Raw genomic sequence first — 26242 nt, 5'->3', positions numbered from 1 at the left:
CTTTTATTTCCATGCACATTCAATTCTACATAGAAGCACAAGGACAAATGTAATCAAATTGGTAGTGGTTGGAAAATGAAGCTTCACGAAGCACTTGAAATATTTATTTGCTCCTCTAGATGGTGCTCTTGGCCTAAAGATAAAGGCTAGTGCAATGAAAATTTATTAAATTTCCACTTCATCTTTAAACCAAGAGTGCCATCTAGAGGATTCAAAAAACATAAGTGCTTCATGAAGCTTCATTTATCCATCACTACAAATTGGTTATTTATTCACAGGATGTGAAGGGAAATGCATATATGCATATTTTAAAAGAAAAAAACGTTTGCTAATTAAACTGGTATTTAGCGGTATGAACCACAATTTCTGAGAACTACACATGTTGCATGGGGTCAATAATTGCTTACATTTTGTGTGTATGTAATTTTTTAAATGTAATTGTAAGAACTTTGAACTTTACTCGGTTTTTAACCTTTTTTTTATACAATAAAATAAATCTTAGGTTCAGTTGTTTTTTTCAATACTTAATATCTAAAAACAATGATTTTCATAATTTAATTAATTACATACTGAGAAAACCTTAATTTAATATGATTATATTCTCATTGTCCCGAATGTGTGTTTCTTTTACATAATTGAACAATTGATTTTGATAAACCCTGTAATGTCAGATTTTTTTTTTTATCGCCTGCGTGTGATTCATAAAATTCTACTTTTGTGATCTTGCATTCCATTTGAATCCCTCCTCTGCTCTCTCCTCAGATCCAGACTTTGCAGACTTGGGAGTACCACCACCTCTACCCTGTAGGTAGTCTCCCCCAACACCCCCCCCCCCTCTCTCTCAAACTGAGTATTTATGTTAAGTCAAAAAAGGCTGGCTTTATTTTTATTAAAAAATGAATTCTTGAACATTACTGTTAAAAAATGCACTTCCAGTAAAGTATTGGCAAAACCGAATATCATTTTTACGTTGAAGTGTTGTCGGCACTTGCTGAATGTAAGCAACTTGTAATCTATTTTAGTAACTAAATCAAGTAATTAGTTAAGTAACTAATTACATTTAAAATTAAGTAAACCGTTAACTAATTACTTTAAAAATTAAGTAATCAGTAAAGTAACTTATTACTTACTAATCATGTAATCAGTAAAGTAATTTTTCAAGGCTGCTGATATTTTCATACCAATAGTTTAGTGTTTTATTCAGTTTGACCTGACAAGGCTGTGTTTGCTGTTTGTTTGTGTGTGTTTCAGCGTGTCAGTACAACATGGTCGGTCCGGAAGGTATCGTGGAGTCTCATCAGATCACCAGAGACGGGAAGGCTGGCGCCAACGAGGCCGTCGACTGCAAATGGTACATCCGGGCGCCACCACGCTCCAAGGTGAGTAATTTGCCCTCCTTGCTAAGTACACTCGCCACGCACTTTATGAGGTACACCTGCACAGTTGTAACCAAGATACATAGTGCAAGTTGAACAGTGCATCCATTTTCTATACCTGTATATCTTGCAGTGAAATTGAGAGTTAAAATAGGTCAACTACACTTTTTTTTTTGTCCTTATCATTTCCCTTCAGCCTCCCACAGCATGCGCAAAAAAAAAAAAAAGGGTCAGAGGGTTGCATCAGGAAACCTTGATATTACATGAGGGCTGTCTGCAACTGTCAGCAGTATCCCAAAGTGTGTATTCATTTCTGCAGGAGGGAGAGGCCTTGCCTCATTGAGGGTCAGACAGTTTGCTTGACGGGGTTCATGTAGGGTCAGTTCAGCATTAGGGCTTATTCAATTGTGTTGCTGATTTCTGCTCCCAACCATATGTATGTTCATTCAGTGTTCATTCAGAAGAAAATCTCCATAGACACACACCTGTGGGATTTATTAGCTTTTTCTGGGGCTATTTTGTAATTGCTATTCAAAGCCTTGATGATGAAGTTGAACCCCAACCTCATTTGCACTCGTTCTTTCCACTGTATGGCCACTCTCAACACACACGGGTAACAATGCTTGGCTTCTTTCCTGTCCTGTACTGTACTGTTTTCTATACTCATTGCGTTATGTCTGTTTGTGAATTTTGCCGTTAAGCTCCTCGTTAGAGAACAGTGACTTGTGCAACAAGTACTGAAACATTTAACAGTTGGACATGTGCATTCAAAAGCTTAGAGAAGGTCACATTAAGTTTACCTCCGCCCACCCAGGGCGTCGGCCATCTTGGCCAATTGATTAGGTACGCCCGGGATTCTCGTCCCCTCACCAACCGGGGGCGGCGGCCATCTTGGCCACTTGATTGGGTATGCCCGGGATTCTCCCCAGGAAATGCCCAGACCTGAACAGGAAGAGACTTAATTTCAACAGGAAGTGACTTGATTTCAACAGTCACATTAAGCTCACCTGTAAAGGTTTGAATGCATTTTAGGCACGTCCTGAAATTTCACCTGAAAGCCAAATATCCCTAACTTTTTGTGAGTAGTGTAAATACATTAAAATAACAACAACTTTACTGTGCTTCAGCCTCATTTCTATTGTGCACACATTGCTTGAGTGTGTTGATGCCACTGTGATGTATGGCTATATCCACTACTTAGCTCTTATCTGACTTGTTCTCCAGGGCACATATCTGCCCAACGACCTTTTTTCCTCACACAAATGTCCTTTTATATGGTTTACTATACTATACAATGCCATACAGCTTGTGGTATCACGGCACCCTATGGGTGGAGCTTAGTGGTCTTAAATAAAATGAAATAAAGAATAAAACAAACAAACAAAAAATAAACGGTGATTTTAGTTTTTAGTGGTCTACTACACTGAGAGATGTTGATATTTTCTCCTCTTATGTTGCTCATATTACACTGATATACTAACACAGTGTGCCAGAAAGAACAGCTACGGTAGATAATGACATCCTTTACTAGAGGCTCTAATTAACTGCATCAAAGTGCTCCAGAGAGAGCAAGGGGGGGGCGCCAAAGTCAAAGTGGGAATAGAAGGGATGAGAAAAATATATAAGATTTAATGAAGCATTTTTTCAAAGAAACACAATGGGTGAGGCAAAGGGATTTATTGGGGGCTTCCTCTGAAAAGATGCAATATGCAGTTGTCAAATAAATCCAGCTGCTTAAATTCTTGCACATTTATTAAAAAAGATACATTTACCCCATAGGACCGATTAAATGTGTTTGTGCCAGTTTGCAGAACCTAAAAGGTTAAGGTAGAGTCACATGCTTGTTGTATTGCACCCCTAAAGGCACAATATTGTACTTTACGATTGTAAATCTGCTTGAGTTGATCACCGTTGAAATTTAACACTAGCTCACCTGTGGACAAGCAATATAGAAAATACTGGTTGCTTTTTCTCCAACTAGCTTTAGCTGTCATGATCGCCTCATTTTGCCCTTCGCTCCATGACACGTTGTGCATCTTTACATGCATGTCATTCACCAAAAATATAGATGTTGGCTGTGACTGTAATGAAGAGCGGGAACTCACCATTACTGGGGCCTTTTAGCAAAAGCGTGAACATATTCTTCCACCAGTCAGTGATGGATTCTGCTTCATTACTGGCTGCAGCGGAATCAATAAGCAGGCAGCCTATTTTCCTGCTGGAACCAATCTCTCGCCTTACAAATTGGTGATTGTATCTGTTTGATCCATTGCCGTCGTTTGGGTTCATAATGCAATCTGAACCAAATTTTTCCTCATCCATGATCCTTTTTGTCCCCTGGCAAGCTCCATTTTGAAAAATAACAGTTTTATTTATTTATTTATTTATTTATTTATTTATTTATTTATTTATTTGTTTGTTTGTTTGTTTATTTAGTTAGTTAGTTAGTTAGTTAGTTAGTTAGTTAGTTAGTTAGTTAGTTAGTTAGTTAGTTAGTTAGTTAGTTAGTTAGTTAGTTAGTTAGTTAGTTAGTTAGTAAGCCATATCAGTACAGTATATAAAAAACACAGAAATGATCTGTCAATCTCCTTTTGTTATGAGAACAGCCTCACAATCATTGGAGTAATAGCATCTCTGTCATTACCATGTCGACATTGGATCACCTACCGTAGTGGTATAACAGTGTTTATGTTGCATGTATAAAATGCTCATAAGAAACATTTCAAGCCATAGATTGATGGTGGTGTCATAACAAGTTATATACATACAGTACTGGCCAAAAGTTTGGACACACCTTCTCATTCAATACTATGCTTTATTTTCATGACTATGTACATGATAGATTCTCACTGAAGGCATCAAAACTATGACGACAACTATGACAAGTTAGTTGTCATAGTTATGTACTTAACAAACAAAAAAAACTTGAAAATAATCAAATAAATACATAAATAGCCACCCTTTTCGCTGATTACTTTTTTGCACATTCTTGGCATTCTCTCAATGAGCTTCAAAAGGTAGTCACCTGAAAGAATATAAGAATGTCAAAAGTATGCAGAAGAGTAACCAGAGCAAAGGATGCCTATTTTATAATATAAAACATGTTTTCAGTCATTTTACCTTTTTTTGTTAAATACATAACTCAACATTCATACATGGTTTTGATGCCTTCAGGGAGAATCTCCAAAGTAACCAGTCATGAGAATAAAGTCAATGCATTGAATAAGTAAGTGTGACCAAACTTATGGCCTGTGCCGTGTGTGTGTGTGTGTGTGTGTGTGTGTGTGTGTGTGTGTGTGTGTGTGTGTGTGTGTGTGTGTGTGTGTGTGTGTGTGTGTGTGTGTGTGTGTGTGTGTGTGTGTGTGTGTGTGTGTGTGTGTGTGTGTGTGTGGGTGTGTGTGTGTGTGTGGGTGTGGGGGTGTGTGGGTGTGGGTGTGTGTGTGTGTGTGTGTGTGTATATGTTTATATATATATATATCACAATAACAATATATCCAAAAATGCCAGTAATAGTTACAGAATAGAACATACATATATATATATATATATATATATATATAAACATATATATGTGTGTGTATTTATATGTGTATATGTGTATATATGTGTATGTATATATATATATATGTGTATATATGTGTGTATATATGTATATATGTGTGTATATATACATATATGTATATGTGTGTATATATATATATATATGTGTGTATATATATATGTGTGTGTATATATATGTGTATATATATGTATGTATATATATGTGTATATTAATGTGTATATAAATGTGTATATATATGTGTATATATATGTGTATGTGTATATATGTATATATATATATGTATATGTGTATACATATGTATATATGTATATGTGTATGTATATGTGTATACATATGTATATATATATGCATATCTGTATACATATGTATATATATATGTATATGTGTATATATGTATATATATATGTGTATATGTGTATATATATATATATGTGTATATATATATATATATGTATATATATATGTATGTGTGTATATACACATATATACACACACATATATATATATATACATATATATATATATGTGTGTATATATATATATATATATATATACATTTATATATATATATGTGTGTATATATGTGTATATATACATATATATATATATATATGTATATATATATATATATACATATACACACATATATATATACATATGTATATATATATATGTGTGTGTATACATGTGTATATACACACATACATATATATACATATATATACACATATACATATATATATATATACACATATACACATATATATATATACATATATACACATATACATATATATATACATATGTATACACATATACATATATGTGTGTGTGTTCTATTCTGTAACTATTACTGGCATTTTTTTGACTGAGGGGCTTGACCACCCTGCCGAGAAACTAACGTACTCAGACTCCTTGATCCATAATGCTCAAAATTCAACAACATTAAAATGTGATATCCTTAATAATCCATGCCGCATCTTTGCCAAAGGGGAGGAAAAAATGTCTTTTGAAGCTCTTCCATCATCCACTCCTGCCTTCAAGGACTAATAGTGATTTAATTCCCTATACTCAGTGTCGTTGTTTTAGGAATGTACACGCCATAGGCAAGACATATTGTGCATGGATGGATGCAACTTTGCATTGAAAACTAGCTGATATTAGGTTGGCCTGTAGAAACTAAAGGTTTTCAGAATAAGAGCTATAATGCAAAGTTTTGACTGACACCATCAGAGAGGTATAATTTTACAACATGTAGGCAGAATTTTGAAAAAGCGCAACTGTTGCATTGGGTCGGGATTGTAGTATATACTGTATATTTTCTTGTTTGTTAGCCATCTTGCTGATAGCGCAGGCTCCATTATCCATCCCCATCTGCAGCGTTCGTCTTTGGGCATTTAAAGTGTCACATTCTCCTGTCACACTTGGTGAGCGGCCCTACTCATTAACCGTAATGATGGCCAGTTCGGCGCGCAGCCAAGTGGAACCGCAGATGTGATTGGGCGATCGTGTCTTGATGAACGAGTCACGGAGGCAGATGTAAGGAGGTGGTGTCAGGAGGTTCACTTTTTGAATTAGGTTTTATATTTTAAGTCCATGCAGTATTGCTGAGAAGATGAGAGATATTTGTTTTGCTTTGCTTGCTTGCTTGGTTGATTGTGTTTTCCCCTTTGTTCGTTGTTTCTGAATCTAGATCTACCTACGTTTCCTCGACTATGAGATGGCCAACTCCAACGAGTGCAAGCGCAACTTTGTGGCGGTGTATGACGGCGGCAGGTAGGACTTTTTGACAATATGGTTACAAATGGCCTTTGTAAGTGGTGACTAATCCCATTCTTATCTTGAGATAAAAGCTCAGTATGTGTGCGCCATAATGAGAAGAATGTAATATTGTTTGATGCCAAGATAAGATAAGTTGCGCTTATCTTTAACTGCATCCACTGATAAAACTTACTTTTATTGTTCAAAGACTTTCAAAACACTGCACCACCCGCCTTTAATTGCCATAGGGATTATGTAATCATGCTATTTATTATTATTAGCCGTAGTAATAGTAGCAGTAGTAGTAGTAGTAATTAATAATAATAATAATAATAATAATAATAATAATGTGTAACTTCAGAAATGAGAGCAATGTTTTTTGTATTTTTATCATAATTTTATAAAAAACAAACACTTAATTGATTTTGTGAAAAAGTACAAACGTCCATGGCAAATAGGCAATTTAATGTAATTAGAATTAGTTGTCTGTTGTCAATTTCTTCAGCAACTATTAATATGTAACGTCTTCATTTTCAGCTTTAACGCTTTTTTGCTCGGTTAAGCATTTCCCTTAATCTTCAATCAGCTTTAATTGCAAATCAATAACCTCTTCTCAAGATAATATATGTTCAAATCTGATAAAGAATGATTAAAGTGTGGGCTTGAAAACTATAATGAATTGTGTTTTATCGACAGATCCGCAATATTCTGCTGTGATTATGAGATAACAAATTGGAATGTTACTCACAGTGCAAACTTTCACCAAGGCTGAATTTTGTCATTGATATTAACACATTATTCACCCAGAAAGTATGGAAACGTATGTTTTTGTTTTAAATCCTGAAATTTTTATCCCGCCCAAGTTCGGTGGAGGACCTGAAGAGCAAGTTCTGTTCCACGGTGGCCAATGACCTGATGTTGGTATCGACTCTGGGCGTCATCCGGATGTGGGCGGATGAGGCCAGTCGGAAAAGCCGCTTCCGCATCCTTTTCACGACCTACCAAGAACGTAAGAAGGACATGATCATTCTTTTTTTTTTAATCATTTGTTCATTCTAAACTCATTTGCTCCAAAAAAAACATATAAATATGTTCTATTGTAAATATTACCATGCTCCCAAAGACATATTTTAAAGTTTTTTCTATGTTTTTTTATGCTAGAGCATACAGAAGGGTTTGATGCAGGCTATGAACTGAAGAGGTGACTTAAAGCAATGGTAGTTATTACAAAAACTGCCAGCAGGTGACAGCAGAGTATACGAGATCAACCAGGGCCACGTTGCAAAAAAGCTCTTTCCCCTACTGTTTTAAACAGATTTGTGAATAATGATGAAACTTAGCTATATTTGAATGCCAATTGCTGCAAAACGGAAACAGATAGAAATAGAATTTTTTTCCTGATAAAAGAAGAGACTCTCATCTTTATTTTGGTAGGGTCCATGTTTTTATAGCAATGGAACACATTATTCTGTGGGCCTTGCAAAATCAGTCAAAATCCAGCAACAGCCGGGAGCAAAGGTGGTTGCTTCAGTGAAAATGGCTGGGAGTGAATGAGTTAAATATCCCTGTATACTGGAATATATAAGTTACCATTAAGTTAGTTTACTTCTTATATTCTTTTGTTTTGGAATAAAAATGTGGCTTACTGAACAGAGCTCCCGTGAGGTCGGCATTGGCAGACATCTCGTCATACATGAAGCCAGTTCAAACTCTTAACAGTTTGTGAATCTTTCAAGTTAAAATGACAGTATTTCTTATTGTACCACCTCAAACTAGGTATTCAACTGTAAATTGTAATATGAAAGTAGCAACTGACTTTTACGGGTTATGTCTGATGCTACTATCAAAAACTGCTGCTTTTCATTTAGTGTTACTGCTAATCGAATGGCCGTGAAAAATGTTTTAAATGTGATACCGCACTATCATACAGAATGGTGCCTGTGGGTGATTGAGAATATGGCGTTGACATAATTGAGTGATGGCAACTGTCTTCTTGTTAAAGAAGAGAAAAAAAGTTTTTATTTTTGTATTTGTGTTTTTGAGCTGAACACCTGTGAGAGATTCTAACACACAGTTTGACTTCTTTGCATCATATCACCAGTGAACTGCGAGTAGCTTGGCAGAGGTTTCATGGCGGTTGCATTCTGCAGACTTACTGCATATGAACTTGCTCATGAGATGATTAACGGACAAAGTTGTGTTGTGTTTTGAAGTCAATGCCACCATTTTTTAGACATTTCCATCAAGCAGAACCAGGATGCATAAAGTGACTCAATTGAATCTTCTGCTTGTTTCACACATTTTAAACCAGCAAACACTTCATTGCAATATGGATCGTGTAGGGTCAAATTTACATGTGGAGCAGGTTTTTTTTTTCCATTTATTCAGTGGTTTGTCTTCAATGTATAATAATATGATGTAGGCGTGAATATGTTCATACAGATATGACAGTGATTCATGAATAATAAGTGGGCACATTTAGATGAGTTGATACATCACCATCTAGTTTAGTTTAAATGACAAAAAATATCAGAAAAAGTTCTGTCATGCCTTATGACTGTTCGCTGCTGCGTTTTCTCAAAGGGACCGTCAGCTTTTAGAGAGCTGCAGACTCCATTGAGACGATTCTGTGGGATGCGCAGTATTCCTACGGGCAAACATGAAACCATTATCATCTCCGCATGCTCCCAACTGCTACTACATCTGATGTTTTTCAGGTTGAGACACGCACACAGACACACTCAGTCACAGTCTGTAAAAAGTGACACATCTATGTGAGGTATCATGTCATCATCTATTTCATGCATGAAGGCATTTGGGGGGAACCATGCTTGAAAAATCTTGGATACAATGTATTGGTCTCAGGACGATCTGTATTCTTCTTGTCCACAATATACGGTACATTTGCACTTAATTCCGGGAACCACCGCAGTAATTTGCTAGCAGTAATATCTATTCATTTTTGTCCGTCTCAGGGGGCGGCCATTTTGCCACTTGCTGTCGACTGAAAATTGAATCAATCACACTTTCGCAGGGTGCAGGTAACGGCTAATCACGACTCACCTGTTGTCTGAGTTTGGTCATGTGACCTTTGCAAGCTGAGCCCTGAGCAACTGTGATGTCATTTCCAGTTGACAGCAAGTGGCAAAATGGCAGCCTCCTTGGATGGATAAAAATGGCTGGATTTTGCTGCTTAATTCATATTCCACCAACACAATATTAATCACAATATATGTACACTAGTGGGGGACCATAGAACATTTTATTGTCAAGAAAATTTGGGGGTTGACTTCCCCTTTCATCAAAATGAGAATTTAAACCACAAAGCAACATCAGTTGACTTTGCTGCATAAACCTTGTTTTTATTCCCACTAGCTCTTATTTTTCTTATTTTCTCCAGCAACTAATTTAGTCATAATTTGTACCTCTGGGACACTTTTATTATTGGACGTGTTGGTATTAATTTTTTAGAAGATCTGTGACTGTGAGGTTTACTCACTGGTCTCTCACCCTGATCTGTTTTATGAGAGGAGCCTTGAGTTGTAAAAAGCAAAGAGACTGGACCCCCTCTACTGGCTATTAAGTTAATGGTGAGCTAGCTGGCTTTTTGCTCAAGACACAGAGCTATTTATACTTAGATATAATAGCTTGTAAAAACAAATGTATACATGAGTGAAACGTTGGGGGGGGGGGGTGCTATTTCTTTGTTGGTTGGTTTGTTAGTTAGTAAAAACTAAGCAATCCATTTTCAATTAAACTCCATACTGGAGAGGAATTTATGCCAACTGACAACAAGAACCTATTAAATGCTGGTACAAATCGGGATAAAAACGCACATAAGAGCAATTTATTTGATCTTTTTGCCATGTTGGTACAAAATGAGAATGAGGTCACCTTGGCTTTATATTCGGGTGTTTCATGATGATGTCGCCTGTAACATTAGCACACTGATTTTATGACCACGTCTACTACTTGATGGGTTGCTCCGCCCTTGCGCTGACATCATAGACGGGCAGTCGTGGGATGACAGTCTTAATGATTGCGGCAAGGCCATGCTAAAGGGGGGGCAAGGGTGACAGATTTGCTGAGAATATGATGGGTGGTGAGGAGAGAGAAAAAATAAAAATTGGATGACGACAAAAGGTTTCATTTGAGTTGTGTAATGGACACAATCCACATACATCAAGTGAAAGTGATTTTGAAGATGAGGAGAGGGGGGAAAAACCAACAACAGATGGGTTTTGGGGGAACAGACTTACTTAAAAAATTTAAATGACTTCCCCTAAAATGATTTGCACATTTTTAAGCAGCTTACAGATTTGGTGCTGTTAATAGCGATTGGACTGAAGTGAAAATTTATTATTTTTTTGATTGAGTAAGCGAGGGAATGACATTGTTTCATTTTAGCTTTTTAATCTCTTCACTTTCATGACAAAAGTGTTTGTGTTTCCTCTCTATTTACAGCTCCATGTGATCCAGATGCCTTCTTCTGTCACAGTAACATGTGCATAAACAACACACTGGTGTGCAACGGCCAGCAGAACTGTGTGTACCCCTGGGATGAGAATCAGTGTAAAGGTGAGATATGTTAATTCAACATATTTAAATTTGTAACTATCTTTTTGTATTAATTGTTTTAGATGTGGGCCTATTTTGCGCAAGCAATTGTACATCTTTCTTTTCAGTGGTTGACACCAAAACACAATTTTAAAAAATTATTAGTTCAAAGTTCTTTATGATGGCATTTTAGAGTCACATATAAATATTTTTTTTAGAGAGGGATAGTAATATTCAGAGAAGAAAACTCACAAATTTACAAGAAATAAACTCGCGGCTTTGCGAGAAAAAAACTCAGAAACTTGCAAGAAATAAGTAGCGTAGCTATAGTGTGGATGAGGTGCTGGCTTTTGTCCACCAGGAGCTCAGCTAACGTGAGGATTCGTTGGTGGTTAATGGGACACTCTTTATCAAATGAAAAGGCAGGATGGAGACGGATTCCTTTCTTAAACTTTACTCGTCATACACGGCAGCTACAGCGACAACACTTCCTGACCCCCTATCAGCTGACTAACACTAACCAATCAGAAGCTAGTGTACTTTAGGTAAATGCAAGTGAAAGACTGAGAACAGCGGATTCAACGCATCAACTTAGCTACTATGAATGTGTAAATAATAATTCTGAAAACATAAATGTACAAGTAAATATATATTTTAACAAATTAACTTCCATGCTTGATCCACAGGGTGTGGCCCTTCGCAAGGCGAGGCGTCTTAGTCGCTGGCAGTACCCAACGCTAAAGCAATTATGTCCTCGTTTGAAAACCGACCGACAAATATTGGCACAAACATCAGTTTTTTCCTTGTAATCTGCGAGTTTATTTCTCTTAAAGTATCATTTCTTTTATTGCAAATTTGCCACTTTATAATGTTGCAAATTTCCGAGTTTATTTCTCATAAATTTGTGATTTTAAGCTACGTTACACGCGACCTACGTCGTTTCAACTTTACGCCGTTTGTGCCTCGTACCCGTAGCACCTTCTTTCTCGTTAACTGCCCACAGTAATCACGCCATTTTAAAGTTATTTAAAGTTGTGTTGCTGTTACCTCCAGCAACGGACGTCCATCAGCCGGTCGGCTCGCCATTAAGCTCGTCACATTTCCGTCCGGCAGCAATGAATGTCCGTGCGGAAACACGAAATATTGGTTCCGCCGTCTTCCAAGTCGCGCAAATATTATTTTTTTAATTACTGTACAAAAAGTATTTTGATGTAAATATCGACTTTAATGGGGAAATCCGACTTAAGTCGAAATTTGGGTTACATCGCCAGCGAAGGAATGGAACTCCACCGTTATTTGAGGACTTCCTGTAAACAAGTTTTTTCTCCCCTCCTTACCCCCTCTAAAAATATATATATATAAATTTATACGGGGCCCTAATACGCCGTCTTCTTCAAACATGTAAACTAGTACAGAACGAAGCCCATGTTCTATCACTGCCAGCTCAGTTAAAATTGATTTTTGACGTCTATATGGCACTGAATGAGTTATAATCAGGGGTGAAAGTGGCTCGAATTTCTTGCCGAAACTCCCTGACATAAAGGTCGCTGCGCAGCCAGAATGTTTTTTTTTTTTTAAATGATGTGTAAAATAGCAGATAACAAAAACACGTGCACACATCGACGTGACTCGTCAGATACACAGAGAACGGAGCCGGTGGACAAAACTCCGTGGGATAAATAAAAAATAGATATAGTTGGAAACGGATTACGCTACACCAGCACACTGGAACAATTCAGAAGCACTTTATGCCATGTTCACACCAAAATAGGGGGAAGCGTTCCGCTTTTGTGCCAAAAGTATTTACCTCCGTACAGAAATTGCATCCCCTGCTGTGGGATATTATAACTTTTATCACAGAAAAGTGGAGATTAAACAGATATTTAAACTTCAAACATCTGAAACAAAACAGAAAAACAGTAACATTCAGTCGTCTGAGCTTTTTCTATGATGTCTGAGATTTCCTACTGCTTGTGTGGTCATTGAATGCAGCTTGCTTTTCTTTTGCTTCTCCGCGATAAATACTTTTTTGTTTCAAAACAAAGCCTACGTGTGTTTTTATGTATTTATTGAAAAACATGCGTTGTACCCGCAGGATAGGATACATTTTTTACGGGGGTATTAAGTGGCTGCCCGTGTTGTTGCACGCAGGTGACAAGACAGGATGCTGTGTGTGACGTAGTCCATCCCCAAAGCCGATGTGGCATAAATTTCAGCCTGGGCTCTAGGTGGCGGAGTGGTACCGTCACTTGCCTACGATGCAAGTTAGCGTGGGTTTGCTTCCCCTCTTGGGAGGCCATGTTTGTATGTGTGTCTGTTTGTGTGAGTGGGTACAAAAAACATATTTCAGCCGATCAGGCGAAATGCGAAAAAAGTTCACATTTTTCAACTTTGGCGAATATGCGAATTTTCGCCGCGCCGCACCGTGTCTCCAAATGCATCCTTCGCGCCGCCCCACGCACCCGCCCGTCCGCGTGATATGCAATTGCGCCGCCTCACGCTCCCCCCGCTTTTGGTGACTTCTTGTGTATGTAAATCTGACGTTAGTATATATTTTTTCTTCTTGGGTGGCAGCCTGACAGGTTATTTAAAGCTGCAATATGAAACTTTTTTCCCATATTACTTAATAAGATTTTTATTTGACCATTTATGACTGAAATGCCTTCTAATTAGTAGATTAACACTTTAGGTGTTCACAATGGGTACTCCTGCAAGCCTCTGGACAATAGTTTTCAGACGCCCTGTCTGCGGATGTGACGTAATGTGCGTGGTGTGTATGTGAAGAACGGTATATGCAGTTTTATTTTTCATCAGCAGGTGGCAATAGCGATTCGAAATGGGATATACTACGTTCAGTAGCTTTAACATGGGGTTTTGCGGTTGCCATCATATTTTCAGACCGGAACGAATTTTTTTACCGGAACACTGTTCCGGACTGTTCCGGCCCACTTTCACCCCTGGTTATGATTGTTATGTAAACTTACCAATGAAAAGTTAAGGGCGTTGCTGATCAAATGTTGGTACATTTATTTTCTGACTGTAGCATAAACTGACCAATAAATTGTGTGGCGTGTTGTAAGGCTACACGGAAGTGGGAATCACACTTACAAACAATATCTCTGCTCGTGCACAGAGAAGACGAAAGCCAACATCCTGGACAACCTGAACAACACAAATGGGACCATCATTGGCGTCACCTGCTGCATCGTCCTTCTCCTCCTCATCATCTCCGTCATCGTCCAAATCAAGCAGCCTCGCAAAAAGTATATCCTTCGGCGTGAGGACTTTGACCCCACCATGTTCCAAGAGGTCTTCGAGCCGCCTCACTACGAGCTGTGCACTTTACGCAGCGCCGCCACCGCCGCCGCCTCAGCGGACCTAGTGGACCTAGCGGAAGACTTTGAGAATTACCACGCCCTCCGTCGTGCCTCCTCACGCTGCATCCACGACCACCACTGTGGCTCGTCCTCCAACCCGGGCTCGGCCCACATATCCCAGCTGTCCCTCAGCGGGCGAGGGAGTCGCGGCAACCTGAGCGCGCGAGACGCGGCGGCGGCCGGCCTCCTTGCTGACCTCCCGCAGCCTCCCATGTCCGTGCGGCCCCTGCTGCCTAGCGCGGCCAACCGCAGGAGCATCTTGGTCATGAAGCACAGCTACTCGCAAGAGGGAGCGGACAATGGATGCGACCTGGACGACGACCTGGATGAAGTTCCAACCACCAGCCACCGGCTTTCACGCCACGAAAAGGCAGTACAGCGGTCAGTATCCATAGATTTTTGATGAGGGAAGCGCACCAGCCCTAATTTAACTGTGGAATATTCTCATTTTATTTTGGATTATCCTCTTTTGTTCATCTTTGTTCTTCCTCTACGCCTCAAACAGTATTTTCTTTTTTTCTTTTTTAAACCCCTCTATACGATATTTAAAACAGTTTTCTTGCTCTTGCATGCTTGTCATACACAGTAAGGATATTAAACTTTAGGGTAACATTTTTAAAACACTATACGGAAGCATGGAACTGCCAATGTGGAGTAAAATAAATTAAAACATTGCAAATACGTTCAAATACATGTATTTGAATATATTCGCAGGTACGTTTGAATATAAGAACCCAAATGTTTAACTCATTTGCTCCCAAAAACATAAATATGTTCTATTTTAAATATTACCATGCTCCCAAAGACGTATTTATACATTTTTATGTGTGTGTGTTTTTATGCTAGAGCATACAGAAGGCTTTGATGCAGCCTCTGAACTAAAGAGAATACTTGAAGCAATGGTAGTTATTGCAAAAACGGCCAGCAGGTAGCAGCAGAGTATACGAGACCAACCAGAGCCATGCTGCAAAAAGCTATTTCCCCACTGTTTTAAACAGATTTGTGAATAATAATGAAACTTAGCTATATTCTAATGCTAATTGCTGCAAAACGGAAACAGATAAAAATATACCTGATTTGTTTCCTGATAAAAGAAGAGACTGAATTTTTTATTTTGGTAGGTTCGTTGTTTTTATAGCAATAGATAGAACACAAAATTCTGCTGGCCTTGCAAAATCAGTCAAAATCCAATAAAACAGCCGGGAGCAAAGTGAAAATGGCTGGGAGTGAATGAGTTAATAGAATTAGTGCCTTGTGTCAAAATCAAATTGAGGTTATTTTTCTAGTAATAAAGATTCCGATAGTGTTTGACATTTCCGAAAGAAAAACACAAATATCTTTGTTCCTGCTTGCACTTTTCCTCACTGCTCCTGACACTTCATATTATTACTAGACAACATTGCATGTGGACTTTTTTTTTTACACAGCAGTACATGTTGCATGGTGACGTGTCTATTCAAAGGGATATTAAAGTACGGAGGCATGATGACATTTCAGGTTCTGCCTCATTGGCTCTTTGAGCAAACATGAATCAGAGTACAACACAACTAGGGTCTAAGAGACAATCTCAAGGTAAGACCCCTTTAATCTGACTGTTTTTATTATTGTGTATTTTGTTGTGTTGTCATTTGCACAGTTTGCTTTGATAAATGTTTTTTTTTTCTGTTTTTTGTTTTTACAGTTTATTTTTACTAAGATGGTGTTCTTGCTTGCAGCCATATTGTTTGTTTGAACGTAGGATGCTCAACTTTACTGCATGTTTTTTTTTTCTTTTGTGGTGGACAAACTGCAAACTCAGTGGATGTTTGATTGCATGGACTTTTTTAATTTTCAAGCTCGAGTTCTATTTGTTACCGGTCAATGTGTGTTAATCTTTTCATTTCCCCCAACAGCAAAAATAAGCAGCATATTGTAAAAAGTGACAAGATGTGAAGATTTAAGATAAATCATGTTCCAGTGGAATTATGTCATTCCTTGTCGTTGACGGTATATTAGTTAAACCTAATTTCTGAGAATGGGTATATTTTTGCTTGAAATGACACCAAAAATTGGAAAAATACATTTTAACCATTATCTTTTACATTCCCACCATCACTGTATTGACCATTTGCACCCACATGACGTGATCATGTGACTGCCCTATGACGGACGGCGGGAGGAAATGATTGTTGAATGGAAGTGGACGTGACCCGGAGCGACTTAGTGACTTAGCGACTGCTATTTTACAAATTAAAAGTTATTATTGCCCATAGAGCCATGGAATCTATTACTTCAACCAAAGTTCGCCTGTCAGTCGAAGTTGCACATTTAGTCGGGACTTATAGAGCGCGATATTTACTTAAGTTGGAGATCGTAAGTTTGAAAACAGCCCCTTACCTTCTGTTGCATGCTGTTTTTACCAAGTTAATCAAATCGCCGACTTTTCCGAAATTCACAGCGCACGACCTATATCATTATGTAGTAATGCCGGTGTCTAACCGGCTCTCCTTACACCGGAGCTGATTTAAAAGCTTGTCGCTGGCTGAGTCTCTGGGACAAGATGCTACGCTCACACCGGGAGAGAATATACCTTGTAATGCAAAGGTAAAACTTGTTGATCACGCCAACTGACTTATTTTAACACATTCCGTTCTGTATTGAAACGCTGTGACAATGTTATGTTGACCAGCATGGGGAAAAAAATCGTAGTGGCAAGCTATGCAGTCATTTCATGAATATGATTCCGGCCGGCTCCAGAGTGAAAAACTCCCAAGCACTAAGATGAAATCCCCCATTATTAAACAGTCAAATGCACTTAATAGTTTTGAAGAAGGTGCATTTTAAAACTAAGCTGTGTGTTCGTGCAGTTGGAGTGGACGCTAACTATTTAGTTCCTTAATGTGATTTGAAACACGTAATTCGACCCCTCTTTCATTAGAGTGTACGTATACTCGTAAAATGTATGAACATTTATCTACTAACCTCGCAAAAAATGAATCGCTACAATTCCGTGAATTGTGGGCTGCCAGTCCTTTCTGTTGATTGCTGCTATCCATCGACGTATTTTGTCTTTATTAGTAGGTATGCGATAAAAAGGCAATATTTGGTTTACTCCCTTGTCTATCTGTACAACCGACTGCACAGCAAGATATGACCATTTTATGAAAACATTGATTAGATGAAGGACTTTACGCTGTACGAGATTCAATGGTTACAATATAGGCAAGTGGTTCTTTTGCCGTCCAGCGTCTCATGAGGGCGGTGACGTCCCGTGCAAAAGGATAGGATATCAATAGGTTTCTGTATATGTATATGTATATATATATATATATATATTTAGACAATTTTGTCAGTACATGTATACAACGACATCTAATGTTCTCAAATATAGTTCCTTAGAATGCCCTGGATGTGTGGTTCTCACCCTTCTAAAATACACACAATGCGTATATTTAATATTATTGTAAGTCACTGTAACATTATGCATAGTTTGAACATTGACATTGCACTTAAGTGCAATAGTTAATTTTAAGCCACTGTCACAATATGGTGTGGTTCTTTTGCACGCCACAAGAGAGAGCCCTTACACCACACTTTGATGTTCACCACTCTTGGTCGCTTTCTAAACAAAATAATGTATTTTCTGAAAATTTTACAGAATTGGAATAATTTTTAAAATGTAAAAACACCATGCAAATGCCTTTTTTTTTTATATTATTATTATTACTATTTAACTCAACTTAGAACAGTCGTTTTCAACTTTTTTGTGTCATTTCCAGCCAGGATATTCTTGATCTTAACTTTATATACACATGCAGACAATTATTGCGTAGCTTTGCATGTTTTTAGTTGTGCCATGAAGTGGAATGTATTTTACGCGTGTAATATTTAATGTTTTATACTCACTTGACACTTCATAAAGTAAACCAGCACAATCTAAAGAGAGCCAATGAAAAAGTTCTAAGAAGTACCGTATTTTACCTTTCCAAAATAATACAGATTAGTTTTGTTTGGCCCTGTTATAGAGGTACGTATGTTTATTACTGGTTAAAGTATAAGTAAATACGGGGACCAACATTTTTCTTGTATATTGTTTTCTATCGGAATGTGCATGTGTGCCTATTGATGTGTCTGCTTTTAATCAATGCTGCTTTCTATGCAGCAGTCCTTCATGTGAGCCTGCTTTCTTTTCGCATGAAAACAATGTTGTGTTTCAAATATATGTAAGAGAGTGTGTGTCTACGTGTATCTGTGTGTGTATGTTCTACATTGTGTCACGTTGTCTCCATCATGTAGACTTCTTGAGAGTAGTGCAATCCGGGATGAGTGCGCGAGCGGCATCCCTGACATGCGACAAAGCGGAACGGACATTTACACCAGCACCATGCTGAGGCCGAACGGACACTTTGATGCAAAGATATCCAAATGGTGTGATCGTGTGCAAAGATGAGCACAAAGGACTAGATGAAGATACTTCATGTTGTAATTCTTTAAAGGAAGTTTGATGTTCATTTTGCTACTGTCTCCATAGAAAAGACTTCAGGCTAAATTTAGGATGATATTTCTTTAAACAAACTTGATGATCCAAAATTAAGCATGCATTATCCACATGAGTAGATTTATAGATTTACAATTTTTCTTAATAAAAATTGGAATTTTACTAGCACACATCAATGTAGTGCAGTTATTTGGACAGTAATACATCAATGCAAGGCTGCATTTTTGCATGCTTCTTTAATATCCAGTGAAATAGAACTAGAACATGAAACTATCAGACCATTCCCAAGCCCCACTTGTACTTATGCATTAGACCAGGGGTGGCCAAGTTCAGTCCTCGAGAGCCCCTATCCAGCCTGTTTTTCATGTCTCCCCTCCTTCAGCGCAGCTGAATCTAATGATCAGCTCACCAGCCAGCTTTGCAGTAGCCTGATAACGATTCTGATCATGAATCAGGTGTGTTAGTGGAGACAGTCTGGATAGTGGCTCTCGAGGACCGGACTTGGCCACCCCTGCATCAGACTGTCCGAAATGAAATACATTGCATGCCAATAGCTGAAAATAATTAGATAAAACCACCAAACGAATTCATTTATTTCTTCCTTTGACTCCAGTTTGTTTGTCTACCGTTGGCCATAGGAAGCTCTTTGTATCAAGCTAGACTTTTCTACCCGAGCAAAATAAGAATGTTTTTTAACGTTATTCAAACAATCCTTCAGGGCTGGTTTTATTGATGCTTTGTGACAGTATTAATATTAAATAACAATAAAGCACCTTCTTTATGTTGTTTTGTTCAACTTGTCTCCTTAGTAAATCTGTCACGCATGCCGTCCATGTCTCGCATACATTATTATTGCTTTTTAAATTCTTGTTTGCTTTGTGGAATATGCACCAAATAAATGCATTCATTTTTATTTTTTTATTTTTTTTTATCCACCGGAAAGTCACATTTGCTTTAATCAAAAGTTTAACCTGAGTGTTGTTGGGATTATGAAGTTAAAACAACAGCCAAGGGGAGGGATCGTCTATTGTAAAATTGTTTTTGGAGTTAAAACCTGCATCGTACATAATGAATTGAACACATGCAAAGCAAATGCACATGCACATAAGATTTTGCTTATGTATTTTTACTAGTGATGGGGAAATGAAGGTTGATGAAGAACTTGCGATATATCCTCCTCTAGAGGGCGCTCTTGGTTTAAAGATAAAGGCTAGTGCAATGGAAATTGATTCTCTACTGTATCTTTAAACAAAGAATGCCATCTCACGAAGTCAAAAAATATCACCGGTGCTTCATGAAGCTTCATTTGTCCATCATTATTTTTTACACTTTGCAAATTAAAGTCCATAATTACATACTCAATGTAGCTCATTAATAAGTGACCTTCACTCCTGAAATTGGCTGGCGACTGCTCCAGGGTGCACCCCACCTCGTGAACCTAAATCACTTTCAGCTCACCCAGGTTCAGGAAATTGGATCGATGTTAGCCTGCACAAGCATAGGAGCTGTGCCCCAGTTATGGAACTATTTGCTTTTATTATTATTATTATTATTATTGTCAAACAGTGGTTCTTTTCTAATCGAATTGGGGGGGAAATACCCTCTCAGGGCAAAATTACTAGAGTAACTAAATATCTAGTGCTCTGTGTGCGCTATTTTCTTTTTTACTGCCTTTTGACTTTTTTTTTTTTATTGTATGCACACACTTACTCTCTTTTCCACTCTGTTTCACTTTCTTTCTTTGACGCTCTAACACACAAAGTCAAACACTGGTTCGTCTGCCAGTAAACAGATGGAAGCAGACATCTCGGTTCAAATAAGTAAGTCTGGACAAATTTATCACAAGCAGGCCTGGCAGCAGATTAAAAATAAATAAAATGAAAAAGAAAAAAACAAAACAACGCAAGGCCCAGAAAAGAAGGGAGTCAAAGTAATGGTGTTTTCATTTCTCTACAGATACATCAGACCGATGCATCATTCTTCTGCATCTTGCCAAGTTTGACAGCATTTGGAGGTCTCTCCCTTGTGGCTTTAGTGAACTAATATGCCTGAGAAATCAAGAGCGATGTGATGCCGAGGCGTGAGTCTGTGATGTACGCTTCAAATGTTTTCTTTGACTCAGACCGCACAGGTGTATTGATCCTGTACCTGTGGACCACATCTGGCAAGGATGAACTAGCCATGGAACAGATAAATGACAAACCAGAGAATACCTTTAATGTAAAGTTGTTCATTAAGAAAAAAAAATGAATCAGGTTTTTAAAAAATCATTTTCCATGCTTCAGTTAAACGTTTCATGTTGGGTGCTGTTTCATGTCTTAATGTCTTGAGGTTGATGTATGTATATGAAGCGATGAATTTCATTAATGACCTTTTTTTTTTTTTACTTGGCACAGGCCTATGTCTTCGCATTATAATTTCTTAGTTTGTCATTCTTTATCAGTTGTGTTTTTATTTAAGATACATTTGCATATTGATTTGATAATATAAAGAAAATGCTGGACAGAATATTTCAATAAACAAATGTTTACTGATTTATTGTGATGAGTCATCAATTCAGAGAGAGGGAGATTGGGTTTTCATTCAAATAAATTAAAAAAATTGAATAAATAAATTATATATATATATATATAATTCGAGAAGAATTTACAACGTATTTTTAACAGCTGCGGGAATCTAAGGCACCTGTTTCCCGTCAGGACTCAGTCACCCATGATTCCTAGCGTGCGGTGTGACGTATAATGTATGAGACAGGGTTGGTTTGACACACTTTCCGTGGCACACATTTGGCCTAAATAGTAGGTTAGTTTGTTAATACGATTGTTTGACAAAATAGCGTTTATGTACTTCGCTTATATTAAGATACTGAATTGTAATAATGGCGTATATGCAGATATTAAAAGTCCTGTATCGGAATTTAAAGCCAACATCGATGCAGACGTGCAGGTTGACAGGGGGCAATTTGTTCATCCACGTACACAGAGCAGAGTCAGTCGTTTCGCGACTGACCTTCCACGGGAGACTCGAACCTCCTGCGTGTAATTGTCACGCTCTGCGCAGTTTCTTTCAATCACGCAGGGGGATTACGCTTGATTTTAGAGCAAGAAATAAAAGTGATGAGCGAGACCGTGGGCATAAATCAGTCTACAAATATCAGGGCGAGAGCCCAAAGACATCAGCTACGCGCAAAGGTAAACCACATTTCTTCTTCTTTTTTTTTAAACACGCTTGAGTGAAGTCTCTGAGAATTTGTTAGAACTCTAAATTATCCTTTAAAAAGCGCATTTGTTTAAAATGTTTTACAGTGAAAGAAGCTGGCCGAGATTTCACGTACTTGATTATTGTACTCATCGGGCTTGGAGTGACAGGTAACAAATTAACCATCAAATAAGCGATTCTGTCAATACTTAGCAACTCGTGTTGCTGTTCAGTCATATTTTATGAAGCCTTTTTTCCGTGTGTTTCAGGAGGACTTTTGTATGTAATCTTCCAGGAACTATTTTCTTCCTCCAGTCCAAATAAAGTATATGGGAAAGCTTTCAACAAAGTCAAATTAGACACAGAGGTACCAACCACTTTGTCATCTTAGAAATACGGTTGCCATGTTTGGTATTTATTAGTGCTTAAAAAAAAAATCTAATTACATGATTTTTAATGAATTAATCTTAATAATCTACTTAATCTATTTTAATCTCATATCTGCTAAAGGTCCCCAAATAAAGAATTTAAATGATAGGACATTAGAAATTTGTAGTGCATGACAATTGAATACACCAAGAAGAGAAGATTTGAAATCCACATTTTTATTGAAGTGTGCTTCATAAATGAAATTCAAAAGAAAAAGTTTAAGCACATCAACAAAGCACTTAGGCCAGGCATTATTTTAAAAGATAATCTAAACTTCAATTGTGTTAAAAAATGTTTTTTAATGTAGAGCGATTTGATGAATTTTTGTTTTGTTCCCAAAAAAAATTTGAACAAAATTGAATCTAAACTTCCACAAACTGAGGTTCGGTGTATGGATGGCATGAGAGGAACTGATAATAGCTGTGGTGGTTTTTGAGCTAAACTAACAAACTGGTAATCAGAAAAAGTTAGAGGTTAAAAGAAGATGTTAACAAAAATCTAAAGCTACAAAATCTGGGTCATAACTCAAACCCAAAACAGAAACTGGGGCTACAGTATCAAGTCCTCAAATCAAAAACCCACCCCAAGCTAGGTTACAAGATCTGATAACAGACAACTGACGCTATGTGTCCTTGAGCGAGTTGCTCAGACAAACAAGCTTGTTTAGTCTTAAATGATAAGTCAGGTTGAAGCTGCTTCCGTGATACGAACACTTTTTTTTTTTTTTTACAAAAGCTACAAATCTCTGCGTTCTTGTTAATAGTCCCGTCTTTATTCTTTTCAAAAGTAAACTTGCCGTTTAATCAGATCTCCCAAAGCTGTCATTTTGAGCCTAATATGGTTATTACTCGCTGTTTTGAGTAGCTAATAAAGCCCACGTCTCTTGCTTTTCTCAGGCAGACGGGTGGTGCAGCTTTATTGATTTTGATTATCAGGCTTGTACTGACCAAAACGTCATGACTCCACCACATCTAGCAGCCTTTTTATTATTATTATTTTTTTTAATATATATATTTTTTTAACTATAAGCTTTTACTATACCTTCCACTATACCTTTTAACCGGGGGTGGGCTGGTCTCATTCGGACTTGCTGTCTGAGACTCCTGTGCGCTCCAGCGACCACTCATTGTGATTCGTCAGACTCCCTGTCAGCTTTGTCTCAGAATATAGCTTTAAAGTCTCCTCTGTAGTATAGTTTTTTTATTCGCCATAGTGATCTAGCTTGTGTCCAAAGCCTCCATGTTGAATGGCAGTTGCCCAGCGGCGCCAACTACGGAAGCCCAGCGGCACAACCCCGCGGCAACCTGAAAGATGTACATTGAAATGAATACAACCGTCAAAATGACAGTTCTGGGAAATCTAGATCCAAATAAGTTTGCCTCGCAGTGCTGCACTCGGGCCCATGTCTACTGTTGTCACTGCTCGTAGTGGTATGCTACTACAGCCTACGGGTCCCTCAATGGGCCAAATTTAAAATACTTGCGCATTGACTTGCCACTCATGATCAATTGCGTTATTTTTTTTAAAACTAATTTGCAGCGTAATTAGTTAATTTAATTAATGCGTTAAACTGACAGCCCTAGAATTTATATGTGAACGTTTGCGTCATTTCCTATTGAGAGGTTGGATACAACAGAATCACTTTTTCTGTTTTAAAATGTAGGTAATTGGAGCATTCGGAGAACCGATTAAGTGTTATGGTGAGACGACTCGTCGGGGAAGAAGACAGCAAATCAGGTTGGGAATATGAAAGCATGATTTATTGTATTCACTAATCATATAGAATGTAGTTGCTGTCAGTTGTCGATTAGGGATGGAATAGTTGATGGTTTTCTGATAAAGCGTCATGAAATGTCAAACGGTCAATATTGTCATTTTGTTTTTGTAATGTTCAGTAATGCCAGATAATGTTTACTCCTTAGTCATAGGGAGTATCTAAAGAATGGACTGAAGCACATGAGACTGAAGTTTTACATTGAGGGATCCGAACCAGGGCTTAAAGGCACAGTGCACTCTGAGTCAAAAGAGGTTTGTATTACTCATTTGGTCTTCAACAATATAAGCAATACATTTAACCATCATGCAAAAGTTCATTTATTTCAGTAGTTCAAAAAGTGAATCATACATTGCCCGTATTTATTATGATTGCATTTGTGGTTTGTTTTCCTGTCTTTGTCTTGCTGACTGCAGCACAAGTTGCTTCTCGGGGATAATAAAGATCTCTTGAACTTAAAACTTAAATACATTTGTAAAATACATTTCAGAAGGCCAAATAATAATTTCCATATTATTTCTATTGACTATCATCAAAATTAGATTTTATTTAAAATCATGAAATATTTCACTGTGTATTAAATGTGGTTTTTTTAGATTCACCTGTACAGCATACTGTTATTTACCGTACAGTAGCTAACCCATCTTAATACACCCTACTATTTATGTTATTTACTTTGTAGCACAGATTGTATTCAAGTTTTGTTATCAATTTTGCCAATTAAAAAACACGTCTTTTACAGAATCCTGAAACTGGACAATATGAATTCCGCTACATATTCGTGGACATAGACACCTACCCAAAGCGGACCATCATTGTAGAAGATAACCGATAAAAACAACATCAAACAACAAAATGAGAGGACTACTCAGCAAATAAATTTCACTGGTTAATATTTGATCGTGTTTATGTGTATTCTGTATGCGTAGTAAATGTGAGGATAGGAATGGAATAGATCTTTGTATGACTTGTAACATTACTGTGGTAAATAAAAGTGTTTGCATTGAACATCAAAAAGGTACCCAAAACACTCATGATAATTGTATTTGTTTTTTGTTCTTTTTCTGCTCTGTTTCTGTCTAATAACTCAGTTTTAAAGTAACATTTCAGTTTTTAGTTGGCTTATTATTTGTGGTCCACAATGACAATGTCACTGAAGTGTGAAATTATTTTCCAATAATGACCACTTTGATGGCGACAAAGAAACGACTGCTATTAAAAACCTGAATTGTCCCTTGTGAAAAATTGTCAGCGCTTATGTTTGGGAATCAATAGCGCAATAGTGTCAAGATTGTTATAAAGTAATCAAAAACGATTCATACAATTTCTTATAATATATAATTTATTATTGACCTCTACATTTTTTTAAATTATTATTCAGCGCGCTGCGACCCTATATGCAGAACTCTGGGACCCTTGTGAATGTTAATGGTCGTATAATACATGGCAAAAAAAAAATCCACTGTCATGTGGTACGTGGATCCCAAAACAGACAAGGTTTAAAAAATGGTATTTACAAAAATCACAAACTGTACACAACAGAAGTATAAACAGAAATCGTTTATCAAAGGGTAAGGGGCAAAAATGTGAACAGAAAGCTCGCGCAAAAACGCAGAATAACAAAAAAAAAAACGCAAAACCGGGGGGGAATGCAAGGAAATGAATCAACAAGGTACTACAAAGATGAAGACAAGGTCGAGGTAACGTTATGAGGACCAGTCTAGACAAACA

The 26242-nt window shown here is 37.5% G+C and overlaps 2 protein-coding genes across 6 annotated transcripts in view; both read left to right on the top strand.

Annotated features, from left to right (window-relative positions):
* neto1l (neuropilin (NRP) and tolloid (TLL)-like 1, like) overlaps positions 1-21644 on the top strand; it is a 53922-nt gene extending 32278 nt beyond the window's left edge. Inside the window, exons 5-12 of one of the 5 annotated variants that reach the window (XR_015092185.1) lie at positions 763-804; positions 1252-1379; positions 6632-6714; positions 7563-7708; positions 11164-11277; positions 14390-15014; positions 16131-20930; positions 21067-21644. Coding sequence is in view for 4 of the 5 variants with exons in the window: in XM_086066472.1 (XP_085922598.1) it covers positions 763-804; positions 1252-1379; positions 6632-6714; positions 7563-7708; positions 11164-11277; positions 14390-15014; positions 16131-16191 (1199 nt within the window). In the remaining variant the exon portion in view is untranslated. Of the gene's footprint in view, positions 1-762; positions 805-1251; positions 1380-6631; positions 6715-7562; positions 7709-11163; positions 11278-14389; positions 15015-16130 lie in introns of all 5 variants that reach the window. The other 4 variants (XM_086066472.1, XM_086066471.1, XM_086066473.1 and 1 more) reach the window with 4 other exon arrangements.
* Positions 21645-21864: 220 nt separating this feature from the next.
* On the top strand, positions 21865-25736 carry timm21 (translocase of inner mitochondrial membrane 21). Its single transcript, XM_086066384.1, has 6 exons — positions 21865-22301; positions 22416-22478; positions 22578-22675; positions 24401-24474; positions 24660-24765; positions 25254-25736. The coding sequence occupies exons 1-6, from the start codon at positions 21989-21991 to the stop codon at positions 25344-25346; spliced, it is 747 nt and encodes a 248-aa protein (XP_085922510.1). The 5' UTR covers positions 21865-21988; the 3' UTR covers positions 25347-25736.
* The last annotated feature ends 506 nt before the right edge of the window (positions 25737-26242 follow it).

Source organism: Leptonotus elevatus, chromosome 21, assembly GCF_054856555.1.
Source record: "Leptonotus elevatus isolate MCC_2025b chromosome 21, RoL_Lele_1.0, whole genome shotgun sequence".
Taxonomy (NCBI): Eukaryota; Metazoa; Chordata; class Actinopteri; order Syngnathiformes; family Syngnathidae; genus Leptonotus; species Leptonotus elevatus.
Note: the sequence above shows the minus strand (reverse complement) of the source record. Positions and strands in the feature narration are given on the sequence as shown.